This window comes from Falco cherrug, chromosome 5, assembly GCF_023634085.1.
Source record: "Falco cherrug isolate bFalChe1 chromosome 5, bFalChe1.pri, whole genome shotgun sequence".
In the NCBI taxonomy this organism is placed as follows: Eukaryota; Metazoa; Chordata; class Aves; order Falconiformes; family Falconidae; genus Falco; species Falco cherrug.
The window spans coordinates 92,946,380-92,973,826 of record NC_073701.1 but is presented as its reverse complement, the minus strand read 5'-3'; the positions used below and the strand labels follow the sequence as shown (position 1 = coordinate 92,973,826).

At 45.5% G+C, this 27,447-nt stretch overlaps 1 protein-coding gene across 1 annotated transcript; it reads right to left on the bottom strand.

Moving 5' to 3' along the window:
• Positions 1–1,054: 1,054 nt before the first annotated feature.
• On the bottom strand, positions 1,055–24,591 carry LOC129736194 (heat shock factor protein 5-like). The gene is made up of 7 exons (XM_055711998.1): positions 24,430–24,591; positions 23,400–23,955; positions 20,224–20,598; positions 17,176–17,273; positions 11,644–12,161; positions 6,753–6,912; positions 1,055–2,485 (listed from the first exon to the last, which is right to left on the bottom strand). Exons 1-5 carry the CDS (start codon positions 24,589–24,591, stop codon positions 11,886–11,888), a joined length of 1,467 nt encoding a protein of 488 aa, XP_055567973.1. The 3' UTR covers positions 1,055–2,485; positions 6,753–6,912; positions 11,644–11,885.
• Positions 24,592–27,447: the final 2,856 nt, after the last annotated feature.

Below are 27,447 nucleotides of genomic sequence, written 5' to 3'. Positions count from 1 at the left end.
AAAGAAGCACCAAGTGCAAGGTTCTGCATGTGGGCTGGGGCAACACCAAGCACAAGCACAGGCTGGGCAGAGAACGGATGGAGAGCAGCCCTGAGGAGAAGGACTGTGGGGTGTTGGTGGATGAGAAGCTCAACTTGGCCCAGCAACGTGTGCTTGCAGCCCGGGAAGCCCAGGGCCGGGGCGGGTGGAAACTGGGCTGTAAATCCTGGGCCAGAGTTATTTCCTGCAGCTTAAGAAAACTGCGTGGGTCTGGTGATGTCTGGTCGCTGTTTTTAAACCCACACCCCCCCCAGTCGGTATTTCTAATAACAAAGGGTTAAAAGCCAGCAGGCAGTCCCCGCGGTGGCGCGCAGGCAGCAGGCAGGCAGGTGCCAGCGGAGCCCAGAGCCCCCAGCAGCATCAAGGGCAGCACCCACCGCCGCAGGCAGCGCGGCCGAGCAGAGCGGAGTGTCCGCAGCAGCGCGAGCCCCGCGCACCGCCCCGCCGCGGGGCGCCCCCCCTCGCTGCCGCAGCCGCCCCGCAGGAACTGGGACAGGGTGCAAAGGAAGAGCGGCCGCCGGCCTGGGAACTGCTCCGCCGGGCAGCGGCCGCTGGGTGATACACGTGTCAGCGAGAACCGCTGGAACAGGAAGCAGCTGTTTCTTCCAGCTGTGACACACTCACCCCTGGTCATCGAGAACACGGAGAGAACACCGATGCGACACCCGTTGCCGTGCCAAAGCTCCATTTCTTGCAACATCGCTACACGTCTGACAAGGGAAGCCAGCTGGCAGCTGCTGCACATCTGTCACCGCCAGAAAGCACCCCCGCTTCCAAGGGGCGTCCACCAGCAGACGGAGATCTAGGAAGAAAAGGGAACGCTGAGTACACAGCAGGGCCCGGGTATGTTTCCCTCGGCAGCGTACAGAGCAACCGCATTTCTGTCGGGCACTACAAAATACGCTTCCAACGGCAGACTAGAACCTGATCACCTGAGGCCGACCCTGCCTGGGCAGGGGTACAACAGGGCACACACGGGAAACCACATCCCACCCTGCTCCCGGTAACAAGACTATCGGTAAAAACACCTTTATTACAGAAGGTGCTACTTATTTAAAATACCTTATTACAAAACATCTTATTACAAAAGTTATTTTTAAAAAAGTAGTATCTTGTTACAAACCACCTTATTACAGAAGTTACTACTGGTTAAGAAAGATCTTATTACAGAAGCTGTAAGGAAAGGTTTCGCCTCAGTTCATCTTACTGCCCGGTGCTCCCTTAGCACATCCCGGCCACAGCTGGGAGCTACACAAGCCGAGGCGGTCCTGACAGCTTCTCTGCTCCCTTCTCGTGCGTTTTGCTCAGGGCTGGCTCGTATGAACACGCATGAAGCCATTACATGGATGGTTTAGGTGCTCTTCCACATGGATCTCCTGAACACCACAAGTAGAGGATGTGCCCCCTTTATCCTTCAAACAGTATTTTAACATGAACACAAATGTATAGCTATTAAAAACTTAAGATCTGCTATCAACATAAGTACAATCTTCCTCTAAAAGTTTAAAAAATATTTTCAAGACATAATTAGAACAGAGTACTAGAATAATAAATAACTTATCATTACAGATACCATTAGCATCAAAAGGAAATTATTAAACCAGAAGAATTCCCCAGGAACGTAAAAGATCAGCAGCTGTGACATACATACACTTGCTGGTGAAACAGAGAGCTGGTTCAGGAAGGAAGAAGGTTTCCTGGTTAATCACTTAGAAAATTAGCTCATCTTTCCTTTAGCTGCTCTCCTGAAATCTCAGACCCATTCAGACCCAGAATCTTGCGACTTTCCAATGCTTTTGTTTCATACACGATCCCCAGTAAAGGGCCACGGTACGACTGCAAGCAAAGACAGCGAGAGCACCAACCACCACCTATGCCGAGCATACTGTAGCTCCCAACAACGTTAAATAGATAAATAAATAAGTGAAACAGATTCCTAACAGAGCACTAAAACCCATCTGCTTCCCAGTAAGGATGTCTCAAGAAAGTGTTTAAGGGTTCCTGTAAAGTTCAGACTTTCCAAATCTAAAGAATACAAACAGCTAAGGAATTACTTCATATTAATTACTCTGACCACTCGGTGCTTTATAACTTGACAGGTAGAAAATGTAATGAAAGAGGCCTACTGAACAATACCCTACCAAGTTAAAAAGAAAGCAAAAAATAGAGTGGTGTGGGGCTGGTTTTTTTGCTGGTTTTTTGTTGTTTTGTTTGGGGCTTTTTTGTGTGTGGTCTTTGGTGTTTTGTTGGGGTTTGTTGTTTTTTTTTTAAACACAGCTGAAATGATCCAAAGTGGCTGTTGTGGGCAAAGCTCCACGGCTGCTGGAGTCTGACAGGGGAATCCAGCTGGCAGCTGCTGCACATTTGTCACCCACTTCTCACTCTCTTATTTCATCCTCCAGAAAGCACCCCCGCTTCCAAGGTACATCCACCGGCAGACGGAGATCTAGGAAGAAAAGGGAATACCGAGTACGTATCAGTGCTTGGATATGTTTCCCTTGGCAGCATACAGAGCAATTGCATTTCTATCAGGTACTATAAAATATGCTTTCAATGTCAGACTATAACCTGATCACCTGAGGCCTACTGTTTAAAGAAACAGGAATTCTTCCAATTTTTCAAAAATTTAAATATAAAACCCCAAAGCAGATTATAAGAAAAGTGCTCCCATTCTTCAGTATGTATTATTTAGAAATGCCTTTGCCACCATGGATACCAAAAGCCAAACATTAATTACTATAAGCCCCTGGCAGTATCTACAGAAAGGCCTGACCTGCTTGTGCCATATCCCTTTGTTTACCCAGAAAAGGCACAATTGCCTCAAAGCACACCACAGCCAGCGCCAGGATCCCAGAAAAAAACTCGTGGCGTCACAGAGAGGACAGACAAGAGGCTCCTTTTTTGACAGTTACCTCGATCCACAGCAACACAGAGATACTTCCCACGTATGGCCAGATCTTGCAGGTCAAGAAAGTGAACAAGTACCCCGATAAAGTCACAACAGCGCTACCACTGCAAACATCACCCACAAGAAATTTAACCTCTAAACTAACACATTCACATCTTCCAGCCTCTGTTCGTTCTCTGTACTACAAAGTTCCTGCCCAATAGGCACCACTTTTGCACTTTCTGACACCTGCCTCCTGCCAAAGCAGACTCTGTTGGGAACACATCTTGAAAACGCATAGGGATGGAGAAATGAGGGGGCTTGTAACAATGCACCTCTAAATTATGGCAAGTTAAGACACAGGGTATGACACCCACTCATCCCAAAGAGCAGACTGCCAGGACAGGCAATTTGAAATGCCTTCAATGAATATATAATGACGTCAAGGTAATGGCAACTGAGCTGGAGCAAGCAGCTGCCACTCGGACTCCCGAGAGCAACTTCGCTTTGGGCTTCACACAGATGTTCAAGAGCTCAGGGCCAGGCCTGTCCCCACATTAACTCTTAACACCTTTGTAGGAAGAGATCTCACTGTGACCGGGTAGGAAAACTAAATGAACATTAACAATATTTTTGGCTGGAAGGTGCAGGAAACAGTTCAAGGGAACAGATGTCAGCATGGGAGACCTTGCCTGAATGAAGATTTGCCCTTAGCAATTGCACCTAGAAATCTATTTACCTTGGAGGGAATGAGAGAGAACACACAGCGACACAACTGCAGCGGCATGGGAGTGGGTGGTAAATGTCTAGGGCACCTTGCAGCATAAAAAAGAAAAAAAGTCAGAGAAAGTCATCAGATTATTTGCAGGACTAGACGACTCACAGAAAATATATGGTCAGCCATCGAGAAAGAAAGATTTTTTGCTTAATGTCTCAGCATCAGCTTAAATGCTTCAATCCACAAGTAACAAATTCCCCCTGCTCCATTCTGAGATGCCTATTTCCAGAAAGACGGGCTGCAAACAAAAATTCCTCCCATCAGAATCTGGTCCTTCTCCCGTGCTCTTTTAGAAGAGGAAGCACAAGCCACAGATATTAGGTCCAGTACAGCTGTGCTCACGAGCTGAGTGTGCCTGTGGAGCACAATGCAGAGGAGATGGGGAAGGAGACTCAAAGTATGTACAGAGTTCCTCTCAATCCTTTGTGAAGTCCAAAAGGACTCCTGTTGCAAGTGTGTATGCTGCCAACAAAAGCGGACAGATTTATTTCAAAACTCCCATTTTAACAGACAAGCTCAGCTAGAAAGTAGTGGGAAAAGCAGATGCATCATCAGCACCTTCAAATCTATGTCCTAAGAGTGAGCTTGGGGCTGAAAAAAAGCAGTCCCTGAAAGGTGAACTATTCCTTGCACCTCCGTGTGATAAACACGGCAGGAGCTAGAGCACCATACCCATCGCCTCTCAAGAAAAGGAGTGGGAAGGGAACAGATGGCACAGCCTGTAATCATTTGCAATGATGTATCTTAGCGCCGAGTTAAGTTCTGCACCCTTTGTAGCAGACTCTGGCTCCCGGGAGGACTCAGAAGTAGTTGAAGAGGAGGGTTCTTCACCCGCTGTGTAGTTAATCTGCATTAATGACATTAACTTACAAAAACCACAGTGGATGCTAAATGTTTGCACAGCTTCAAAAAGGGACTCTAAAAATCAACTGAAGGTTACTGAGGCCTTTTCTGCTTAATGGTACAGAAATGCCGAAGACACTGTTGGAGACAGGACAATGAACTAGAGACACCTTTCATCTAGATTCTGCTGGGCAGAATGTTCTTAAAACTGGTAAACTAGAATTTAGCTGAGAAGGCTGGTTAAATACATTGGTTTTCCATTTGAAGGAAGCAGATAACCCATCTCGGTGATTTATGGTGCTGCAGAGATGGGCTGGCAGCTATGGAGGGAAACCCTGGGGACGGTGTTTTAGGGAAAGGACGCTTGTCTTTTCTTGCTACAGAACAGCTGTGAAATGCAAAGAAGTCCAGTCCACTCTTTGGAGGGAAGCAATGCCTTCTCCACAAAGGCGGGTTTGATTCTTGGTGCGTTTTTACAGATTAACAGCTCGGGTTGGGCTCAGAGCTGCTCCCAGTCACTGAAATGTACCACATTATATTGGCTCTCGCTGTGTGGTATCTAGAACTTGGTGTCACCACGTAACAAAGAAAAGTGATGTTAAAGAAAAGTGACATTAACATAGAAAAAAACAGCCTACTGAAATAGATGGAAGAAGAGCCTTTTTCACAGCAGGGTGCATGTATCAAAGTGCAGGCTCAGAAAACTTGCAAAGGAGTGCCCAAAGGAAAACAGGAAAACAGAGAGGACTCCATCACACTCAGAGGGCAAGTTGCCAAGAAACACCTGGAAATCATCGTGATGCATTTTAGCACAGAGAGATTAAAAAAGAAGTTGTTTCCAGAGTCTCACAGAGGACAGGAGGTGCTGACAGACAAAGGTGTAGTCAGAGCAGCAAAAGTCAGCTTGCACTTGAGCCTGCCTGCTTCAGGCTTACAGCTGACATGCAGCCGACAGGCTATGCCAGCTTGGAGGCTTCTATCATGCACCCAACTGACTTTGGGCTAGCTTGAGCCTGATCACGTTTGGCTCAGGTGTGCTGTCTATCTCTACCCTTAACACGCACACCAAGCCCCAAAGGTACAACAGTGGAAATGCAGACCTGGATGACCGTCACATTTCCCAGAGAGTAGACTATGCCAATCGTTGCTAATAAGCGTTAGCACAACAGTGTTTCATCCCTGTGGAACAATCCCATGGGAATGCTTTCCAACATGTTCCTGTACATAACTTTACAACTGGCACGTTAAGCAAATGTTTTGCTTCAGATATGAAAGCTGAGAAGTTTGCTAGTTATCTGTGATACCAGGAAGTAATTGAACAAGAACTCTCGATTATGTGTTTTAAACAAAAGCTTGTCTTTTTTCAAGGTGGCATCCCACCTTTTTTCTCAGCTTCCTGACAGAAAGACTTTATTCCTTACTTAAATGTTTGAAACTGATGGGCATTATGAGCTGAACTATTAACCAGCATCATGATCTGGAATCTAGAAACCACCCTTTGAAGTGAGCAACAGCTCTTCAAACCCCACCATCGGCTCTTTGATGAACAGCTGTGAGGGAAACAGCTTCTTAGAGACTTGCAGGCTGAACCAAATTCCCCTCTAGAATGGATCCCAAGTACTTTTTGTGTCCTCTTATGTCTCTCTAATCTGTGGGCATTTCGGTTTTCCCTTCAGTTACTAGATTTGTGAAGTTTTTAGCCTCAGATACTCTGTGGCTTGTTTTTCTCATGTGCTTCAGGACACTACCAGACTGGTACAATGTGTTCAGTGATCTGAGACAAAGAGTTCAGACTTCTACACTAGCTTCATCAGTTTGGTGGGTTTTGCCCCTGGAACTTCCATAGTTACCTCATTACTCAGTGTTTCCTTCACAGCACTGTCGCCCTCCAGCGAACACGTCTATGGACTTAATCTCAGTATTGTGACATCCAGGTTTCTGGCACAACTCCCAGAACTTCAAGTTTTATTTACTTACATAATTTATACCCTTGCCCACATCAGAGTAATTAGCATAAGTGTCTCTATTGAAGTGTGTTGGTAAGTACACTAAGAGGTTGTACAAGTTTAGTATTTTAACGGAAGGAACAATGAAGTACTCACACGGCAGACAACAAGTAAATTCTTCTACTCTCCCCTTTCTGTAATAGTTAGTTTCAGAGTAGCTGTCACCGTAATCTCTGAGAAAACGTAGAATCTTTCTTACCGAGAGAGTTGCCTGTGTCTGAACTGCGTCTTTTCCGGGAGAAAGATTTTACAGATGAATCTGTCTGTTCTACAGATTCGTTCACAGGCTCAGCTCCTGAAGTGAATTGTCTCTCTTCTGTCTCCGATGTCCTGGATTCACTTTTAACACTAGTATTCTCCTTAAAAAAACACAACACAACACCAAAAGAAATAAAACCAAAGATCACTCAATGTTATCTTATAATAAAACTAATATAAAACCAATAAAACAAAATAAAAGCTATTCTTCTCCACTCCAAAAGGGCATCTAACAGGTGGTGAACACTGCCTAGACAGTTGACATAGTAAGTGTTTTTAACTCAGAAGTAAGGTTGCTAAATTGAAACAACCTCTTACAAAACATCATATTAAGCAAAATATGAGATCAGAAAACTAGAATACACAAAGTTAGGGTACATGTCCCCACAGTCTGAACTTTTCCCTCAGTTATTAAAATAGCTAGAAGAAATAAGCTAGAAGAAATACAGGTGCACTCATTCTTACCAGCACGTGTAATAATAACGACAGATCTAGCTCAACTTGACAGAGCTGTGTGATGCAGAACCACACGTGAACCACACATTTCTGGTTGGGAATCTCACCCCACCCCACACAGTCGTTAAGACATTAAGTTATAATGTGTTGCTTGCTTTTTAGAGCCCTCTGCTGCTGCTCTACATGTATTTTGCAGGCAACCATTTGGCAAACTGGTACATTTCCATGATCATGTGGCAAAAACCTGTAGCTTAAAAAAAAAAAAAAAAAAAAGACCCGGACAACCAAGTTCTGTTTCATTTTCACTGAGGCAGTACAGGCCCAAAGTTAAGCACCTGGAATCTACCTTTAGACAGAAAAATTTTCACAGTATCACCTGTTCTAGAATAGTCATCTCTTCTGCAAATATCTTATGCATCAATAACCTAAAGATGAATGACTGCTCAGAGCCTGCAATGTTTCCTTCTATTAAGGGGAAAAAAAGCTTTTGAAAACCATTATGTGCGAGTTTACAGAAGACAAGAGGTCACACTTGGTAATAAGATAGTCTTTCCAAAAATCATGCTCACCACCTTGAGTCTGTCATTACTCAATGTTGAGTATATAACAGGCTATGTGTATACGTATCAATAGAAACACACATACATTGCTTGACAAAGTTGTATAATAACATTCAAAAAGGCCTGTGCAAATACAGTAATGGAGTACTCCAGGGAGAACTAGTTCCCTCCCACACACCTCCTGCACTTGCTGGATACCCATTTGACTCAGTTTTTCCTCTTTGAAATGTGCTGTCTGGATGTATTGCTTTAGTACTGTTAACAAGGCCACGTGAAAAACACGTGGCTAGCAGTGCCTTTTGTCTGATGTCTGAACCACAACTCCTTCCCAGGCACAAAAACAAAGAAGGCAGGCAGGCTGTAGGTCACTACCTTCACCAGCTAGAATCCAAGTCTCACGAGTGATGATGACTTCTCTATTCCTGGTGACATTTCCATAATAGCAAGTTCTAGAAAAATCAGTGAGCAGCCTTCATCAAGTAGTGAGAGAAGGGAAGATTTCTCAGGTAAGCATTCTAAACCAGATATTCCACTGGACAACTGCTCTAGAAACAATTCTGCAAACTTCATTATTTAAAAAGAAGAGACTAATGAAAAGCAATACCAGGCAGGGGAAGTAGAAACCAAACTGCAGTGTTTGATAAAGAAAAAACAAGTAACATGCATATTGGGATCACCATTATTAAGAAACCGTTACTAGCCTACGTGGTGAAAGTAGTCTAGACACTCTAACTGGCAGTTCTGCAAAGGACCTGGGGATGCTGCAGTGCCCAGTAAGGCTAACGACACCTTGGGCTACACCGGGACGAGCGTGGCCAGCAAACTGAGGAAATTTCATTCCCCCTCACTGGTGAACCTGTACTTCCAATGCTGTGTCCAATTTTAACCCTTACAGCTGCGTGTGTGGAAACTGAAGAGCAGTCATACTGCACAGCACCCCTTTCAGATTTCTTTTTATCACTGTGTTTATAGAATCTTACACACCAACTCTTCAGTAATCTAATGTAATAGGTAATAATACCATTTTCATCCTAACAGCATCAGCCTAGCCCACACAAGTCTGGTTCCCAAGCTATCCCTTTTTTTTATTGTTCGGTCTTTTAAGCGAACATGTTTCTGACCATGGATTCACCGCACCTGTGGACAGGCCTTCCACTCAGGTCTGATACTTCTGCAGCTTCAGAGTCCAAAACATTGTTTGGCAGAGAATCAAGCAAAGCTGCCAAAGCTGACAGACGTGAAAGTTTTGCCTTTTCACTTCAGTTACTGAAAAACACCAAAACTGCTGCATCTCACTACTTACATGACTTACGAGACACTGACTGGACTATACCTATACCCAGCTGGAACCATGATGGGAAGCTGAGGTACTAAAATTAGCAACTCGCATGAACGGGGTTTGCTGGATTAACCCTCCCCAAAGAAAGCAAGCGTTTCAGCCTTCACATAGGTATGCTGCCAAGGAGACTGAACGAAATCGGAGGCAAATTCCTCTTGATCAAGCATTACAGAAATGTTCTATTTCCACTTTAAGAAGAAAATAAAACATTTCTTAGGAGTAGGAGTGGAATAAGAGGTGCCCATAGAAGGCCAAAGCCTCTAAAAGTCTAGGACAGAAATTCACTGAGGCTGAGAGGACAACGCTGGATCTGAACTGTTGAATGTACTAACTCTTTTCATGTAAAGAGCTGCTCTTTAATTTGCTGTCTTTTAGGAAATCGGGAAAGCAGAATAAAGCAGGTTTCTACTAAACTGTTACTTCTACGAGGAAGACAGTTCAAGGCTCAGTGCTGGTCACAAGAGTAATTAAATGCTGGGAAATACTGTGAACGAAACAGAAAACAAAACAGTACCAGCTTGGTCAAAAGGTCCCGTATGCTAAAACCGACAGTTTCAAGGGCTGACTTCAGTCCACAGAGCAGAAACCCAAGATGAAGTACACAGCATCATCGCAAGTCTTCCGGCTGAAAGTAGCTGGAATGTGTAAGCAGGAATGCCCTGCTCTGTTTGCGCTCCTTGTTCTTGCTCTTCCCTACACATCAGGTTACAGCTGTTGTTTTGAGACTTGACGCTGGGCAAGACAAACCTTTGATCTGACCCAGCAGAGCTGTTCTGATGCTCTTGTATGAACAGTGGAGGAAATTGCTCCCCCTCTGCTTGTGTAGAGAGGAATAGAGCGGTCTTCTGTGCACGCCCACTATTCTGTCATAAGCTTGCTCTAAAACACATGGTACCAACAGCCACTGAAAGCCTGAGTGCTTCCAGATTCAGGGATGAGGAAGAAAACTGTGCTGGAGCCTGATGTGAGGAGTACAGGCACCGAAGCCTCCTCTGGAGAGTTCTGCACCTGCCATGACCCCAGGCTCTGGACAAGTAGGGTGTTAAGTTAACCTTCCCTCTCCTGAGTTTGGGAGGAGGAGACTAGTTAAAGAGTAGTTCTAACAGAAAGAGGGAATCTGTCAAACAAAACGCTGAACAGTCCCTGAATTGCTTTTCAATTGCTCAAAAAATGAGGCCAGTTATTTAACCCGTTACAGTCCAGGACCAACATCAGGATTCTCACAAATATACAAAACCTCCCTCCCAAACAACTACGTGGTTCGTGTGCTTAATTCCCCCAGTTCTTGACAAGGAAGTTCGGGTCACGGACTCCAAAGGCCTTCAACAAGGGACAACCTATCATTCTAAAAATGCAGTTCCAAAATTCTAAAACTGACAACATTTAAAGTGCGGTCAACACTTAATATAATGAGTGGGCACCAATTAAGGAGTGCTGCCAACTCTATGCACTAGGCACAGGGATGTGCTCTTCCCTACACGGTACTGAGCAGAACGGTCTAGTCTAGGCTTGAGCTATGCAGAGGCTTGATCAGGATACACACCCCTTTCTAGAAAGATACCCAAGAGGAAGATGACTAATCTTTATAACGCTGAAAGCAACAACGGGAGGTTTGCGCCAGCTGATGATTTCCGATCTAGAAACTTCAGTGAAGGCGTCAAGCTACCGACAGAACAATAAGACAGTAGCTTCAATGCACACACAAAAATGAGATTGAGTGCCTACATGCAAGGTAGGTCTCATGCAGCAGAAACAGATGCAGTCAATCTCCTGAGCTTACCTTGTTTTCAAAACAAAACAAAAAAAAAAAAGCAGAGCACGCATTTGCTGCCTTAACAGAGTAACATCTAGAATGCCCCTCACCCCTCATGAGACTTATAATTTTACATACCGGGAAGACCAGGTACAGGTAGACCGAAGTACAATTACAACTTGTTGTACACCACAAAGTATAAACCAATGAAGATGCTTTATACCAGTCAAATGTGAATAAACTATACTTTCCACAGAAAACAGAACTTACAACTATTTATCAGAAACAATCTAACCGTTTATCTAAATTTAAGCAAAAATCTGCCTCCAGCAGCAATTCTCAAAATACCCTTCTTTGTTGGAGATTAAAGATGGTATGTTACAACCTAAAAAAGCATCCACTTCATCACCACGAATACACCTGCACTACGCATGTTTCCCATGCAAATGAGCACCCTAACTTGGCCAACAGGCTGACACATGTCATGCTCATTAACATGGGAAACATGGGATACTTTTTCATTCCGTCTTCTTTTTTATATCTTGCTTTACCAAGCAAACCCTTCACTGTCCATAAAAAAAAAGCCATAAAAAGGCTTAATTAAAGAAGCCTTCAGTTCTTAAGCAGGCAAGAATATTGAAAAGCTACCGGTCCAGACCCTAGCATTACTATCAAATATAGTTAGCTCAAGAAAGATGTTGGTTTACCTCCCCTTACCCCTTACCTGCTCTGGACTGAACAATTCTTCCTGAAAAAACATGAGGGAGAACTCAGCTGGGCAGTGATCTGGTTCTTTGCTCCATTTTTCATCTGCTTCCTGTGTGGTCAGAAGTTCCTGTAGTATTTTAGCAGCAGCAGCAGTTTCCATAGACAGAGTGGGATCGGCAGCACAAAGAATGTCAGAAGGCTGTAATGGAGACAAATTCAGTGCTCCATCTGCTTCCACCAGAAATGATGTGTCTGAAGTTACAGAGTGAGACATTCCAGCTGGCCTTCCTCAGTTGAAGGTGGTGCGTAACTATTAACAGGCGGTGCCTGATTTCCATTAAACTCCAGGATCGAATACTGGCTCTCTACAGGTGCCACTCCCACCTTTTCAGCTTTGCATGATGAATGCACCTCAGCGGCAACCTGAAACGTGGCTTCAAGACTGACTTCTGCCTTCTTGTTTTCTTCAGATATATTACATAGCCAGTCAGACGGCATCAGTTCAGCTTCATAAGATGACTGCATTGGAGGATTCTGGAAAAAACAAAATACAGTGAACTTGTGTATCAAAAAATTACCGTGACAGGATGTGTACTGATTCTGTTTATCCATTTATCCAAGCTTGAAAGATTGTCCGTTATTCTCAGTTAAATAGCAAGTTTAACCAGAAGAAAAAAGAAAAAAGCTACTGCTTTGTCTTGGTTTTCATTAACCACCTTACTCTTGGCACGCTTCCTTTCTTCTATTCATGGTCTACCCTGGAGAGAAGGTTACTTACTAGGAGCTGGTGTATGCCTGCAGATGCATTGTCTGCACACCCTTTGCACCGCAGGTGTTAAATATACCCAAGCATTCAAATCAGAGACTTCTGGTCTTAGTAGGACCTGTGGGGGTACACTAGAACCACCCTCTTCATGTGCCACATACGTAATAGAAAATGAGAGAGAAAATCCACCCGCCTTCAGTTCCTTCTAAAACTCAAGCATTCCTGTTGTTGTAGTATAAAAAAATCAGTATAAACCACATCATTTTTAAGCAAAAGAAAAAGGTCCACATGCTGTAAATGTGCATATGGACAACACAACTTGAGGAACTCACCGCTTCTTAACCAATAATACCATTTTCCTCCTCAAGTGATTGTCCATAGGCACATCTACACAAGGGGTGCCCCCCAGGAACGCCCCAGTCCCAGGATGAGTGGGAGTTCAAATACCGGTGAAAGCAAATACTGCAAAACTGCCCTGCCTGTCACAGCCTCACATCTGGACTCTCCGGTCATGACAGTGTCCCACAGAGGCACAACCCAAAGTCTGCATCGATCTGCATAAAAACCCGACAGAATTTCAGGTCAGAAACACTTCTTGTAGAACCTACAGAGACTGCCTTTGCCATCACAGATCACGTCTGAACACTACTAAAATTTTTCACTGTAATGACATCACAGGATGACAGGACACAATCAGCAATCCAGTGATGATTTTTTTAGTAGCATTCATATATATTGAATAACCTTTAAAACAGAATGAAGACAATGAAAGAGTTTTTCCAAAGCAGCAAGTCCTACCCAAGTGAAATGATAGATGGCATTTTAACAGCCAGTGTCTGTACTGCTACTTCTTCTGGAGGTGACTCAGTCAAAGGACACTAGAAGGGTCATTTCTTCTGACAAATACAAGTCATACAATGATGTTGAACAGAAACTCAGGTCTATTTAAAATACAGCCTTCTTTTGGAAGAGATCCAGTATGAAGGAGTAGTCCTTAGTGCCTGACTATCCTTAGACCTTTTAGCTGAGGTCATGGTTAATGAAAAGCTACTTCCAGAGACGAGTAAATTAGAGAACAGGAAGCTACAGGATCACCTACTAGGAAAGCCGTATCAGATCAAATGCCAGTGAAGGACTTGGTCTCTCCCTGATGGAGATACCACAAAGAGATGAGATCCTGTCTCCTGGGTGTGTGAAGTCAAGTCCTAGTGTGGATTCGTGTAGATGTGCCAGTTTGCAGATAGCCACAAACTGTGGAGGGTGGGGGGAAACGGAGGGGGAAATAAAACCTGGAATTTGAGAAATTTAGGTTAAGTTAAGCAAAATCTTTTCATTAAAGGCTAAGCCACCTTTATGTTTTTATGAGATAGGTTCAAACATTATTCCTCTCATTTGATTTTTTTTTCAGTTCTATTTTTTTAAAATGTTAATAAGGTGTTTCATTTCTGTTGCATTGCTTGTTCAGTGTCATAAGTAGTCAGGATTCTAAGTAAGATCTGGATTACCAAACCATCCAGGAATAAGATCATCCCTGCCAAAAACCAACCAACCAACCCACCCATACTGAATCTTTTTCTGCCTCTTCTTAGGGGACCTCAGCTTGAAGCTGTTACAGCACATATTGTCCTCTTGGATGCACTACAGGATCTCGTGTGTATTTCCAACAGGAGAAAGGGGCCACACAAAGGTACAATTTAAATCCTTTTAGTTCACCTGGAGAAGGATGGGGGGAGGCAGCAATGAAACAAGGAAAACCGATAAAAGATTGAGAAGTCAGGGCCTGAAAGACTAATAGCTTGCTGGTCATTCAAGCTCAAGAGGAAAAATGGTCTAACTTAGCAGAAGTGGTGAAAGAGAAGACGGGCATTTCACTTACAAGATTAGCGTAGCGTGTGCAGGAATTAAAGCACAACCACACCTTTTCAGGGACCGCTAGGACTACACAAATCTGGCTTGAGTGCTTGGACAATCGGAATTAGTTCAGACTTGATTTCTTTTTGAAATAACATGGCTGATTATCATTCCTTATTACAAATAAAAGCAAACTACTTAGGACTGCTTTTAAGGTCAGAAAGTTGTTCTTTTTTCTTGCACGTTTATTTCTTCCATTTCCCGTTACCTCTTGCTTCAGTTCCACAAGGAAATACCGACAGCTTAATAACCACGGTAATAGCAATAATCAAACGGCAGGGCTGCTATTAAAAAAAAACAAAACGAGGTGAGGGCAGGAAAAAAAAAATTAAAAAAATCGCTGAAATCCAATATGTAGCCTCAGTTCACATCTATGATAAAGCAGCGGGGAAGTATTGAGCTAATGGTTGTGAGCTGCCAGCACTGCTGTTGCAGAAGATAGCAGGAGGTCTCTCAAAAGACTCATTCCTACCCAAGGATACTGATTCACCACACTAATCCAAACCCCACTTAAGAGAACCCAAATGAAAAATGGGTAAGAAGTTGTACCTGAGCTCCCTGTTTTGTAACCAACCGTGATGAGAGTGTAATACAAACCTCTGAAACCCCGATTTCAGAAACCTGGTGAGATACACCATCATCAGCCACCATGTCTGGGTATAACCACCTATGTCCCCTTGCCATTCCACGCAGTAATTCTCTGTAGCTTTTCCTGGAGAGCAAACTGCAGCCAACCAACCAGTTAGTTACCGGCCTGGTCTGCCCATGTTCCAGTCAGGGTCACCTAACACTTTCAGCAGCTCAGGTGCGTACTGTACAAGCCCAGCAGCTGGCCTCCAAGACCCAGAAACTCCACCTGTCTTAATCTCTCCTAAACTTAAAAGTGATGCTCTCTGCAAGACCCAGTAAGAACAGCACAAGGTTAGGCTTCCTTGTCCAAGAGTGCCCGCTTTTCCTTCTGAGACCACAAAGCACCGTCTGGATCCAACAGAAACGGGGCTGGTAACCAGCTTGCTGACTACTAGTGTGCCGATACGGTTCGCTGTCTTCGGGACTGGTCCAGCAGTTTCGCATAGGCTTTGCCACTCCTACCTAGCAGCACACAGCGGGACCAAACAGCCTAAAACACCCCGCAAACCACACTTCAACAGCATCGCACTGAATTCCTGCAACTGGTAGAAGGTATCGAGTGGAACGATAGGAAATATACCATGCAATAGTTCTATTTTTTGTGAAGAACAATAAAAATGCTTAGTCAGCCAGGGCTGATAAATTTTACCGCTTTTGAGGATTTGTGCAAGTGGTTACTGATGGATGATCAGTACACCAGCCGGGCAGGATGCTCAGTACTGCAGCTTGCCACATCGCCCAGCAGAAGTTTGGGGAAGTATATGCCCCAAAGCACACAAAAGGCAAACTGATTATTCCCCACAGCTCAGCAAGAACCGCAGGCAAACTGCTGTCTTCTGTACCACCTGCACAGCCTGTCACCACGTTCCAGGAGAAATGACCTATGCTATGCTAAGACTCGGAAATCTCTAGAAGTCCCGTTGATCCACGCGGTACGATAGCTGTGTTACCCTGCTCAGAGACAGCCGGTTACTGACCTGGTGGAACTGATACAGGGCACTGCTCGCCTTTGGCCTTCTCACGCAGAGGATCGCCTTCCCGCAGTCTGCCCAGATGCTCGGCAGCTTTTTGCTGGGGGTTTCCAGGAAACAAAGCAACCACTAGCAAGTGGCCTAAAGCTCTTCTGACTCCACACACTGCCCATGGACTTGCTTCTCCAAACAACTGATTTTTACTAGACCCTTCGGACACTGTATATTATCCTTCAATCTAGCCACAACACCACCTCTGACAACTCCTTTGGAATGATTTACTATCCCATGGATCTCGGCCTTCCGAGATAAGCTATTTAATTGTGACTGCCCATCGCTCAGATGGATCCTCATGTCCTGGAGGAAAAAAGCAGCTCACAATGAAAGTGAGATGACAAAGATGCACTGTGCAAAAAATAAGTACTACAATATCAACGGCATGACTGGCTGTTGGCTATTTATAGCCTTACACTAACGTGTTACCCTGGCCATAACCTGCCCATCTTGGATAAGCTTATTTTTTAAAAGAAGTCATGAATAAAAGAGAAAGGTTGATATTTGCAAGACAGGAAACTGGATGATCAAGCTTGGGTAGGTCAACCCTTTTTCAACACGCATAAGCATAACTTGCTTTGCTTGTCCTCTGTGAGGGGGAAAAAAGTATATGCGTTATGCTGTAATAAAAAAGGAAGCTCTTGCATTTTTACTTCAGATCTTCTGATATCTGATAAGCCAGGCCCTCCAAATAAGGCGCAGTTTCCACTAAAATTACATAAAGCATTTACAGGAAGTACTGGAGTTATCTTTAATAAGAGATCTCCGAGGTGGGGCCCATTCCACAAAGTCACCTTAGTTTTTCTCGTTCATCAAATCAAACTCAGGACTGCAGGAAACTATCTGAGACAAAGAAGTGGAGCTGCTTCTCAGTATTTTCATAATATTAAAGAATTTCTTTTTGTCCAGGCAAGAACATTCTTCCAATACAAATGCAGGCTCATTAACTAAAAGTGATTCTGGTGAAGTCAAGCAAAAACACTCCACTGATGAGGACACCCACTATGCTGCTACCCTGAAACCTAACCTGAATTACAAAACTACTCGTTTAACATTCAGTGGTTCTTTGAAATAGGTATTTGTAAACCACATCACTTTCACTTTATCAAGCAGATCCATTTTCAAATTTATATCCTTAATTTCACAAGTGTATAAACCTGCAGTTCATTCATACAGTCTCCTTCGCTTTCACCTCCTTTCAGTAGGCTACGCTCACCTGGAGAAAGCTGTCGTGGGTGCACGCTGAAGCAGTAGGACCAGCACAGCCAGCCAGAGGATCTGTGTGGGCTGCTGCTGAACAGCTCTGCGGTGTGGCTGCAAGAATTCAAACACAGCTATCAGACTGCCGGGACTTGTGCCAGGTGTGCAGAGTTCTATTGCTTACTTTGATTAAACATTTCAATAATCACACAGTAAGCGAAATTCCAGAAATTTATTCTTAACCAAGAGTGTATCATTCCGAAGAATATCATGACTACTCCTAAACTACCACTCACCAGAAAGGTCTTCATAGGTAAATGAACCCTACAGCCACAGATGCATTCAAAAGGCGCGACTGGACTTGCACTGTCAGGTGGCACCAATAACTAATATTTCTCACATGGTCTCCATGACTGATTTTTCATTATTAGACACTCTCGGATAATAAAGCTTCAACGCATTTCTTTGACGCGATTCTACTACTGTCAAAGGTTTTGCAGATAGTTGAAAGTAAACAGAACTAAATCCTTAAACTAATTATGGTCTAAGGCTAGTGGGGAAAAAAAAGACTTAGATGAGCGTATTTTATGTTACTGACTTTTCAATAAGAATCATAATGAAAAACCAGGGAAATCTTTTTGTCACGGAAGTTAACAAACAAGTTTGAATACACACAAAAAGAAATCTTTTGACAAAGTTCTACTTTGATTTCATTTAATGGGACTTCAAAAGTGAAATGAAGAGAGTCAAGAATAAGATTGAACATACATTCTTTAGTTCTCTCACTTACTAAATACATATCTTAAGGTTAACTATCACTTTCCAAACAAACTAATCTTGCTGCTGTGCTTTCATGATGAAGGAAACCAGACTTTTTCATGTGGACATTTGAAGAAACACGCCTTCAGCATTCTGTATGTTATAATATATAGAAGAAAGGATAGCGGAGAGATTAAGAGATACACAGGCACAGAAGTAAAACCGCTGAGACAGTCCTAGAGTGACAGTGAAAATTAAAAGATTTATCATACTCCAGTGAAATGTCACTTACACTCTCAGAAACGCGAATTAATTCACTGGAGGTTTCAAACGCCTCAGATTCCCTAAGTTTCTGTATTTTAGTTTTGATTACACCTTGCAAAATTTGGTATGTTTTCACTGCGTTCTCACACCCACCTCCCACCCGAGAAGATTCTACCTGAGCAACATAGCCAAGTTATCCTTTAAACTTAAAGCAACGAGCGTCATCCAGTGAGAGAGATCTCCATATTCATGTCTAAATCTACGCTGGTCTCCCTCAGCTCCCCTACAGGCAGTACTTCAAAACAGGCACTTCCAGGACACCAGTAATCTTACCCCAAGACAAACTCTAAACCGAGCTACGTGAAATCGCACCCGAGACGCCCCTTTCCTTCCCTTGACTACGGGAGAGGGCTGGGGCCTTAGCTGAGACAGAGACAACTACAATTCATCATGATGAGTTTCAGCCTATGCTCTGTAACCAATAGAAACGCAAAGCGGGGACCACCTCCCACCTTAATGAAGCAAGTATTCTGGATGAGGCTTGGAGCTACCTGGTCTAATAGAAGGTGTCCCTGCCCATGGCAGGGGGGTGGGAACTTGCTGATCTTTAAGGTCCCTTCCAACCCAAACCATTCTATGGCTCTCAGGACACCTGCTCCTGGGAGAAGACTTGATAGTTAGCAGCTGGTAAGGCAGGCTCCACACTTTGGCCACCACAGTAATCTCTGCATAAGGGGCACAAGGCAAGGAGCACGTGGCAGAAGTTGCCTGTCTCTTAAACATTTAAGTGTGTCTACAAGAAATGCCCAGCTCCTCAGAACCCTTCCTTGACAAAAATGACGTTACAGAAACTGTTGATTATTGTCCGAAATGTTCTCAGCAGAGGTCTCAGAAGACATGCACAAAAGATGTAATGATTTCACTGTGTAGGATTTCTAAACAGGGATAGATAGCTGTCTTTGTGAAGGTGCGGCTGCCAAAGGAGGAGCAGGCAGAAGGAAAGAATAACAACTGAGCTTTAGTTTGTTCAAGGAAAGAGTCACTGTTCTGAATTTCAGAAGTTTTAGGGAAATTAAAATAAACACCACAAACCCACAACAAATACACCACCACTCCCCAGAAAATAACCTATCATGTGATTTTTCCCATTCAAGGTAAGGGCAAGGAAAAGAACAGTAATTTGCTTCAACTCCTCTTCTGAAGGATAAAAACACTTCAGTGAGACTGATTTACTTTGTAATTGAGTGATTAAATGTGACTGACAATTGTGGCAGAAATAATTTAGAAAAAAGAAAGGAACCAAGACTTTGTACTTTCTAGTTTTCAGTGTGTAAAAAAATACAACATAAAGAAGCTAAGCAAGAAAAAAAATTTAGATACAAAAACAGTATGAGCAGAACGAAATATTCTACACCAGGAGTCCTCAAACTACAGCCCACGGGCCGGATATGGCCCCCAAGGTCCTCAATCCGCTCCCCCGTATTTACAGAACACCCACACCACCACCACCCCACCGGGGGTTGGAGGGGGAAACCAAGCAGCTGCAGATGACTGCCTGCCACCTAATCTGCGTGCCGGCCCCCTGTTTAAAAAGTTTGAGGACCCCTGTTCTGCACAATACTTTTGACTGATCTTTGAGTTTAAAACCTTAACCTGGAAAAACATGAGACCAAGGCCTAGGATACTACTTCTTAACAAGGTCTCAGTGCTTTAATACCATTGTCCAAGTTTTGCTTAATTAAAAAAACAAAAATGAAAGTTAGCCTCACACCGACTAGTATTGGACAAATATTCTTCTCCTCGCCCTTTCACCTCAACAGAAAGGCTATCCAGAAAATCACCAGGGGACACACAAAATCTGGAGGAAGGACACGAATACCAAACAGAAACTCCTTTTGCTTTAGGTCCATCTTCCTTTTAGACTTGACACTTTCTAATTCTCACTTGAGATATACACATGGTGGAGTATTGTAGAAAAATATTGGAAAGTCTCACTTTAAAATCTATTTTTGAAAAGCAAATGCAGAATTTTTTTTCATACCTGTTGGATAGCAGGCTTGTGAGTACGGCACTGAAGATGCAGAGCTGCTGCAATTTGCAATGGATGCGGCAACGCTTTGAGTCCCTTGCTGAAGTGGCGGAAGAGAAGCCACAGGCTGGAGGGTGTACGTGGCTCCTGTTGGAAGTGTCTGGAGTACAGGAAACGCAGCCCCTTTATCTGGAAAAGCTGGGGAAGCCCCTTGCCCTGGCAGCAACCCAAGTGGTCCCTGCTGGATCCAAGTGGAAGGGACTGGAGTCGGATCTAATCTTTGTGCTGGTAAAGTGCTGGGGGCTTGGCACGAGGTTGCCATGTAGGAGTAAGGAGAGAAAACACCTTGACCGTAAAGTTGATGAAACTGTCCTACAGTCAGCAGTCCTGCAGTGGGTACAAAATAAAGCGAAACAAGTGTTAAGGAAAGGAGTTTTCACAGGCAAAGAAAGGCAATAGGAGGAGCCAAGGCTCTACAACATGATTTGGGAAGACTACCTTTGCTCCAGCGTACTTAATCCAGAAAGGAGACTGTACTCTTAGACTCGAGCATGCACTAACTGCTGTGTGGCACACGAGCGAAGCGCCAACCCAGAGGTGTCTGCGTAGCATTCAATCTCCTTAAACTGGCAGTAACGAGTTACCCATATTTAGAAATGTGCTATAAATCAAAATGTGTAGTAACTTACTAAACCAAACAAAAGCAATTTTGAAAATACTGTGTGTTAAATCAGACAATACATTTTAAAAAAGGGACATCATAAAGCAAGATTTGACCAAACTCCACTACTGACAGCTCACAAACAGCTAAGGGAAGGGCAATGTCAAAATCCTCCAATGGACTTTGCAAGTACTTTATGACAAGTCATTTATTTGGTCAAGAAAAAATTTCAAAGCCAATTTTTTCTCAGTCAGCTCAACTAGTTCAGTGCAGACTAAAATATCCCAGTCTTTGCCATTTTGTTATTTCCTAGACAGTCCTTTTATTCTTCTCTATTATTTTATAGTTTCCTCTCTCAGACAGTTACTGTTTCATGAAATGGCATTTGCTTTTATACCATGACAGCTCAATTTCTGTTTTGGTGACTTTGTGGAAACACTGACAGTAACACCGCAAACGCCTGTGCTCATTGATTTCTGCAAGAACTACTGCATTTGTGACTCCCCTGCAGGATTGCATTTAGCCATGAGAATTACAAGTTTCAGGATGGTTCACGTCAATAGGGTTTATCTAGAAGCCAGGCTTTCTCAGACCTGTAGTTTCCAATTCTCACCCAAAAGGACTTTTTTTAAAAATAGCCTCACATTTACCTCTTGCACTCCTCTGATGAAATCAGTAACATACAGTCATTATTCTGCAAGTTCACATTTAACCATTAAGAATCACTAAATAAATACCAGCTGACCCTGAAGATTTGCTAAGACTTAATGTATAGGACCGTTTATTTCCTGTTCAGTACTTTCACCATTTATAAACAGAGAAGGAACAGGGGTATGAAAATTCTTTTGTTTATATTTTACCTTTGGATAGGGACATGAAGATTATCTAGTTCTAACACGTAAACAAGACACCACGGGATGCCAAGTTACCAACCTCCAGTTGCTGTCCAGGAATTGTTCCTGAATGTTTAACACAGCGTTACACGCTGCAAGACACTGGGAACAGACTGACGCTTTGCAAACACAAGTATCTCTTATCTATCAAATTACCTCACATTTACAGCAAAGACATGCCGCTGAATAGTCAGTACAGAGCGCACAGTGCATTGTCAGTCTGTCAGAACTTGACTGCATAGAAACCCCAATGTTTTCTTTGTTCTGTCTTTCTAGAAAATGAGACTCCTAGAGCAAAAACTCTGAAACTGCAGCCATAAAAAGAGGACAAAAAATGAAAGTGTCATCTCTTTCTAATAATTTCCTTTACCAATGGTCTGCATTACATCAGACAAACCACATGTCACTGAAGTCTGCAATGACTCACCTTAGCCTTAACAAGGTTAACATCAAGTCATTACTTTAAATGCTTCCTAGCCTCCCTACTGAAGTAAGTTCCATCCCTTCTCAGATGCTTCATTTTGCCTTCTTGGTATTGCACGTGCAGTTCCACACACATCACAGAAAACACCACTTGAATTAGATGACAGTTCCTACCCTGACACAGTAACCAAGAGTATGGGGATACCCTACTCTGCTCTAAAGGCCAGCCGGTGCTGCAGACAGCAGTACCGTCAACTGCTTCTCCCCTTCTCCTGGTCGCACAGTCCTGCCGCTTCTCCTACACCGCACCTTACAGCTCTGCACCCATGGGGTGCATCACCCAGGTCCAAGAGCCAGCCAGGCTATTAAAGTCTTCTCCGATCATTGAACTGAACCAACATGTTGCTGTATCAGCTGCAAGGAAGACGACAGTTAACACGCCACCAAGGGAATGGGAAGCCGGAGTGCTCTTCTGGCAGCAGCCCAAGAGCACTGCAAAGCAAGATATTCACATCTTCCTTACACAGCGCCAACTACAAAGCTTTAGGGCTGATATAAAATTTGTGGAAAAATCCTGAGGGCTCACACTTATCTTGGGAAAACTCAGATCCTCTCAAAGAGGGTTAGAAAGAAAGAAAACACGTTCTAGGGCTTTTCAGCAGTATTATTTTCTCATTAGCTCTCACCTACTTATTCATTCCATTTTAAAAACTACATAGCTTGTGAATTCTTTTTCAGGAGACAACTGACAAAAATCTTACTACCAGGTCTTGTCGCCTTTGCACAAAACTAACAGGATGCTCTAGTTATCACTTCACACGACTCACTGTTTCACACACACGTAATGACAGCTTATTAAGCATCCCTACTGATGGGCATCCTTACTGACGGGCAAGAAGCAGTAACGTTCATCTGGTAGAGCTGTGCCAGCTCCAGAGATCGAGCAAGGGTGTTCTTAGTGTAGTACGCAATGGAGACTGTACTGTAGTCTACAGGCAGCCTGAAATACACGTGAACCATGCTACTCATGCTTACTGGCAGCAGATCTACCTGCATAAACAACAACAGCTTCCCTACACCAGCTGAACTGAGATGCCACCGGCAAGGACAGGTAACCCTTCTCCCTCAGGAGAGCGTTGATTTTCAAATCCCATGCCACCCAGCGCTTCTCAAAAACCCACCAAGGCCCCACATGGCCCACTCTGACTCACCAGGCCTGCTGAGCGTCGAGGGCGGAGGCAGCGGCTGCCCGTTCAGTGGCGTGCCAGGCAAGCGCTGGAAGCGGTTGGGTGGGCGGCTGGTCACATCCAGGCCCGCTGCCATCTTCGCCTTGTTGCCCTTCGTCAGGCGCTTCAGGTGGACGAGGAGGTCGGGGCGGTCGCGGCGAAAGTGGGGGCTGCGGAAGCGATGCAGGGGCCCGGTGCAGTTGCCACCGTTGCCTTGTCCACCCTCTGGGCCCGGCCCAGGCCCGGGCCCCACCACACTGCTCCCCGGCAACATCCCCACCTTGCGGAAGCCATAGAGACTGAGCTGCCGGATGAAGCTGCTGAAGTTCTTGGTCTTGAAGAAACCGGCGGCTGCCGCTGCCCCACGGCCACCCGGCTGCGCGGCGACGGCCGGCCCGGCGCCCAGCAGCTCGCACTCACAGAGCGGCTGGTTGATGACCAGCCCCTGGCCGGAGGCGCCCCAGCGAACGGAGCGGCAGCGCGGGCTGTTGACCAGCCGCCACAGCCTGGCGGGGAAGGTGTCGGCACCGACGGGGACGGGCTGCTGCGACGCGTCCGTGTCGGTAGGTGGCGCCAACGCCGCGCTCAACCGCCACCCCGCTCCTCCGCTTCCCCCGCCACGCGCCGAACGGCACGTGCCCCGCCTGCGAGGCGCCGCCCGCCGCGCGCGGCCCCCGGCCCTCAGCCCCGCCGCGGCGCTGGTCCGCGCAGCGCCCCGGTCCCTCGGCACGGCACGGCCGCAGCCCGGCCCCCCCTCAGCTCCCCCTCAGCCCCGCCATCCCCCTCAGCTCGCCGCTGCCCTCAGCCCCCCCTCAGCCCCGCCATCCCTCTCACTCCCCCCGTCCATTCAGCTCCCCAAGTCCCCTCAGCCGGGCCATGTCCCTCAGCCCCCACCATGTCCCTCAGCCATCCCCCTCCGCCCCGCCGGTCCCCTCACCCCGCCGGCCCTTCAGCTCCGCTGCCACCAGCATCTCCCCTAGCTTCCGTGAGCGACCGGGCGGCTGAGGCCCGGGGCCGAAAGTTGCCGCTCGGGGCGGCCCCGCCGCCAGCCCGGAGCCGTCCCGGCGGCAGCCTGGACGTCCTTGAACCACGGCGCGGGCGGGCGCCGGGCCGTGGAAAGCGGCTGCAGGCGGGGCAGAGCGGGGAACACGCGTTCCGCAGCCCCGCGCCCCGCCATGGCTGCCCGGCGCCCCGGGACCGCGCGCGGGAAAGGGGGCGGGGCCGCAGGGCCACGTGACACAACATCGAATCCCAGGGAGGGGAGGGGCGGGGCGGGGGCGGGTTCTGCTGAGCAGCCGGACCTGCCCGGGCGCCGCGGCTGCCGCGGGGTGCGGGCGGCGGGGACGGAGGGGACGGACGGGGGCGCGGGTGGCGGGGACGGAGGGGACGGGGGGGACAGAGGGGGACAGAGGGGGACGCGGGCAGCGGGGGGCTGGGGAGCTGCTCCATGTGCCGGGGGTGCACCGGGCTGGTGCTTACCCCGCCGGGAGGAATGCTGCCGGCAGATCAGGTGTTGCAAAGTGTCGGCTTAAAAACCACTGGCAGTTCACAAAAGGAAAAGCAAATTTATAAGGAGTGCAGAGGAACGCGGAACAAATCGGGAATTGTGTCACATTTGCCCCAAAACCCCCCAGGACCTGTGCAGTTCTGATCCCCACACCAGAACAGATCAAGTGGAGTTAAAATGGGGCAGAGAAAATCAGCAGCGAGGGTAAGAACTAGCTTCAGCGGAAGGAAATACTGAAGAAGGAATCTTCAGAGGGGCAGTTATATAAAAATATAGGTAGTAAAGTTGTAGTTAGTGTAAAGGAGGCAAGCACGACTCATGGAGGATTTCAAACAGGAGAAATCAAATCAGGTACTTAATCACAGGGAAACCGGGGAACTAATTGCCACAGGATGTTTTGGGTACCATAATGTTACTTGGCTAAGGGAGGGTGTGGGGGGGTGCGTGTGTGTGAAGAAAAGAGAGAGGAAAAAAGAACAAGATTAGCTACATTCACAAAGGCCAGAACTCTTAAGCGGCACCTTTGTCACTGCGAGTGCTTGCACTGTGCGCTGGCACAGCTCTGAGGCGGTGCCTGAGCTGCACTGGTGCAGATCTGCCCTCTCCTCAGCCTTGTGCTGCCAGCTGTGACTGCAGGCAGACTGCAGGAACCAGCAGAACCATCCTTACCGCTGCAGAACAGGAATCTGCTACGAACCAACAGGCAAAGAAGAGCAGGGAGCTGGGGAAGGAAGAGTGCGGTGATCTCTCTCTCTGCTTGCATTTGCCCACAGGTCACCAGCAGTGGCAGAAGAAAATGACATTCCTCTGTCTTGGCTGCCCTCAAAGCAAGACAGTAGTGAGAAGACTGAGCACCTGTGTGTTTTGTGACCTCAAAATACATTATCTTGGAGTTGTCGTAAGTTTTCTTAGCAAGAAGGTACAAAACCAAACCTCTTCTTTAACTAAAGTCGTCCTTATTGCTTTGGTTTACAGCACAGCCCCTAACCACCAAGGCAAGTAAAAGCGCAGTAAGTTCCAGAAAGGGAACAAAATTGAATAAGCTGATGGGAAACTGTTCCTATTTTTAAACTGAAAGCAAAATCCCTCTGCTCTTCTGCATAGCTGAAGTGAGGAAAATGATGTTTGGGTTGGGTTGCTTAACAGAGTTTCACACTTCAAATTAAACCAGAAGCAGAAATTTTGTCAGTGTTGTCATATCAAACCTAAAATCCAGCACCACAGAAGGATGTTGCTTTACCCAAGGAATTAATGGCCTACGATTCTAGTAAGCTCATGCTGTCATCTTCCCAAGACGCTTTGCAATTTTTTTCCCCTCGGTAATAACTTATTAAGAATTATGTTGCTCAGTGTAAACAGCTAAAACTTAAGTAAAGCAAATCTGAAAAATCCAGAAAAATGTCCATTTCACAATAAATTCTTCTTGGCATTCCTGAGGTTGTCTTTTGCATTACTTCAGTGAAATGAATCTGGGTTTCTCTCTCCTTGTGCAGCAAGAGTGCCAGAAGACCATGACTACCTGATGGTGGGACAGATGAGGTTTTTAGTGTATCATCCGTAACTCAGGGCAGAGCCAGCAATACGTAGTCCATAACTGAAATGCAGAGCATGATTCCCTAAAACTAACACACAGAAACAGCGGTCCCTTTCGTACCACTGGCCATTCTTGACTTCAGCCACAAGAGTGGATTCATTTGCCACTTCGTGGTCAGTGGGTTAAATTTGGTCCTGAGGACTTTAAATGGTTACTTTAATCGTCAAAGATTGTTATTAGCCAAAGGTGATGGGAGCTGCAAGAATAAATAGCTTATTACTAATTTGTGTCATTGACATATGAACTCAGTGCTTTCCTTCTTGTTCACCCATATGAACTCAAATTGCTGTTAGCCCGCACGCCCCTATTTGCCATGTACCATGGCAGTTACTCTCTGGTGTCTGCCTCTCTCACAGCTGTGCCTTTCTCTGCAGCTAGCTTTCTTTCTCCTTCCCTGCTGCGGGACACCAGAGATGTGTCCATTGTACAGACGAGAAGGTGGGCCTTTGCCAGAAATTCATAATCCTCTTCTGCCAGTACTTAACCTCCATTCCAACCTTTTGTAATAACCTCCTAGTTTTCTACATTTCCCTTGCTTATACATATATATAGTACAAAAAAACCCTACCAACTTAACGATGGAAATTACACATTTTGCAAACTGATTCTGCAGAGCTGAACAAAAATGTTATTGTTAGCTTGTCTGCTGTATGTCAGGGCAAGGACTGTATGTCAGTGGGAAGAAAAATCCTTTGTGACCAAAATGTAAACCAAAGACCTGTCTTCCACAAAGTTCAGAAGTCTGTGGCTATCCAACTGCACAGCAGTTCTGTCATCAGAGCAGCTTACCTAAACTCACCACCTGTTAAAGGGGGATGATGAACTTCTTGCTTCCTTTAATTGCACCCTCTATAAAACCGGTTTCATTTCACTCCCTGCTGTTCCCTGGTGTGGGGTCAGCAGGATGCAAACAGCACCCTTCTGTGCTGTGG

What these genes read in the sequence shown, in the direction of transcription:
- LOC129736194 (XM_055711998.1), bottom strand. Translation starts at nt 24,591, where the DNA reads ATGGCGGGGCGCGGGGCTGCGGAACGCGTGTTCCCCGCTCTGCCCCGC. An exon ending in GCCCCGAGCGGCAACTTTCG is followed by an intron (nt 23,956 to 24,429) that starts GCCCCGGGCCTC and finishes GCGTCGCAGCAG; the next exon opens with CCCGTCCCCGTCGGTGCCGA. An exon ending in CTCGACGCTCAGCAGGCCTG is followed by an intron (nt 20,599 to 23,399) that starts GTGAGTCAGAGT and finishes TACCCACTGCAG; the next exon opens with GACTGCTGACTGTAGGACAG.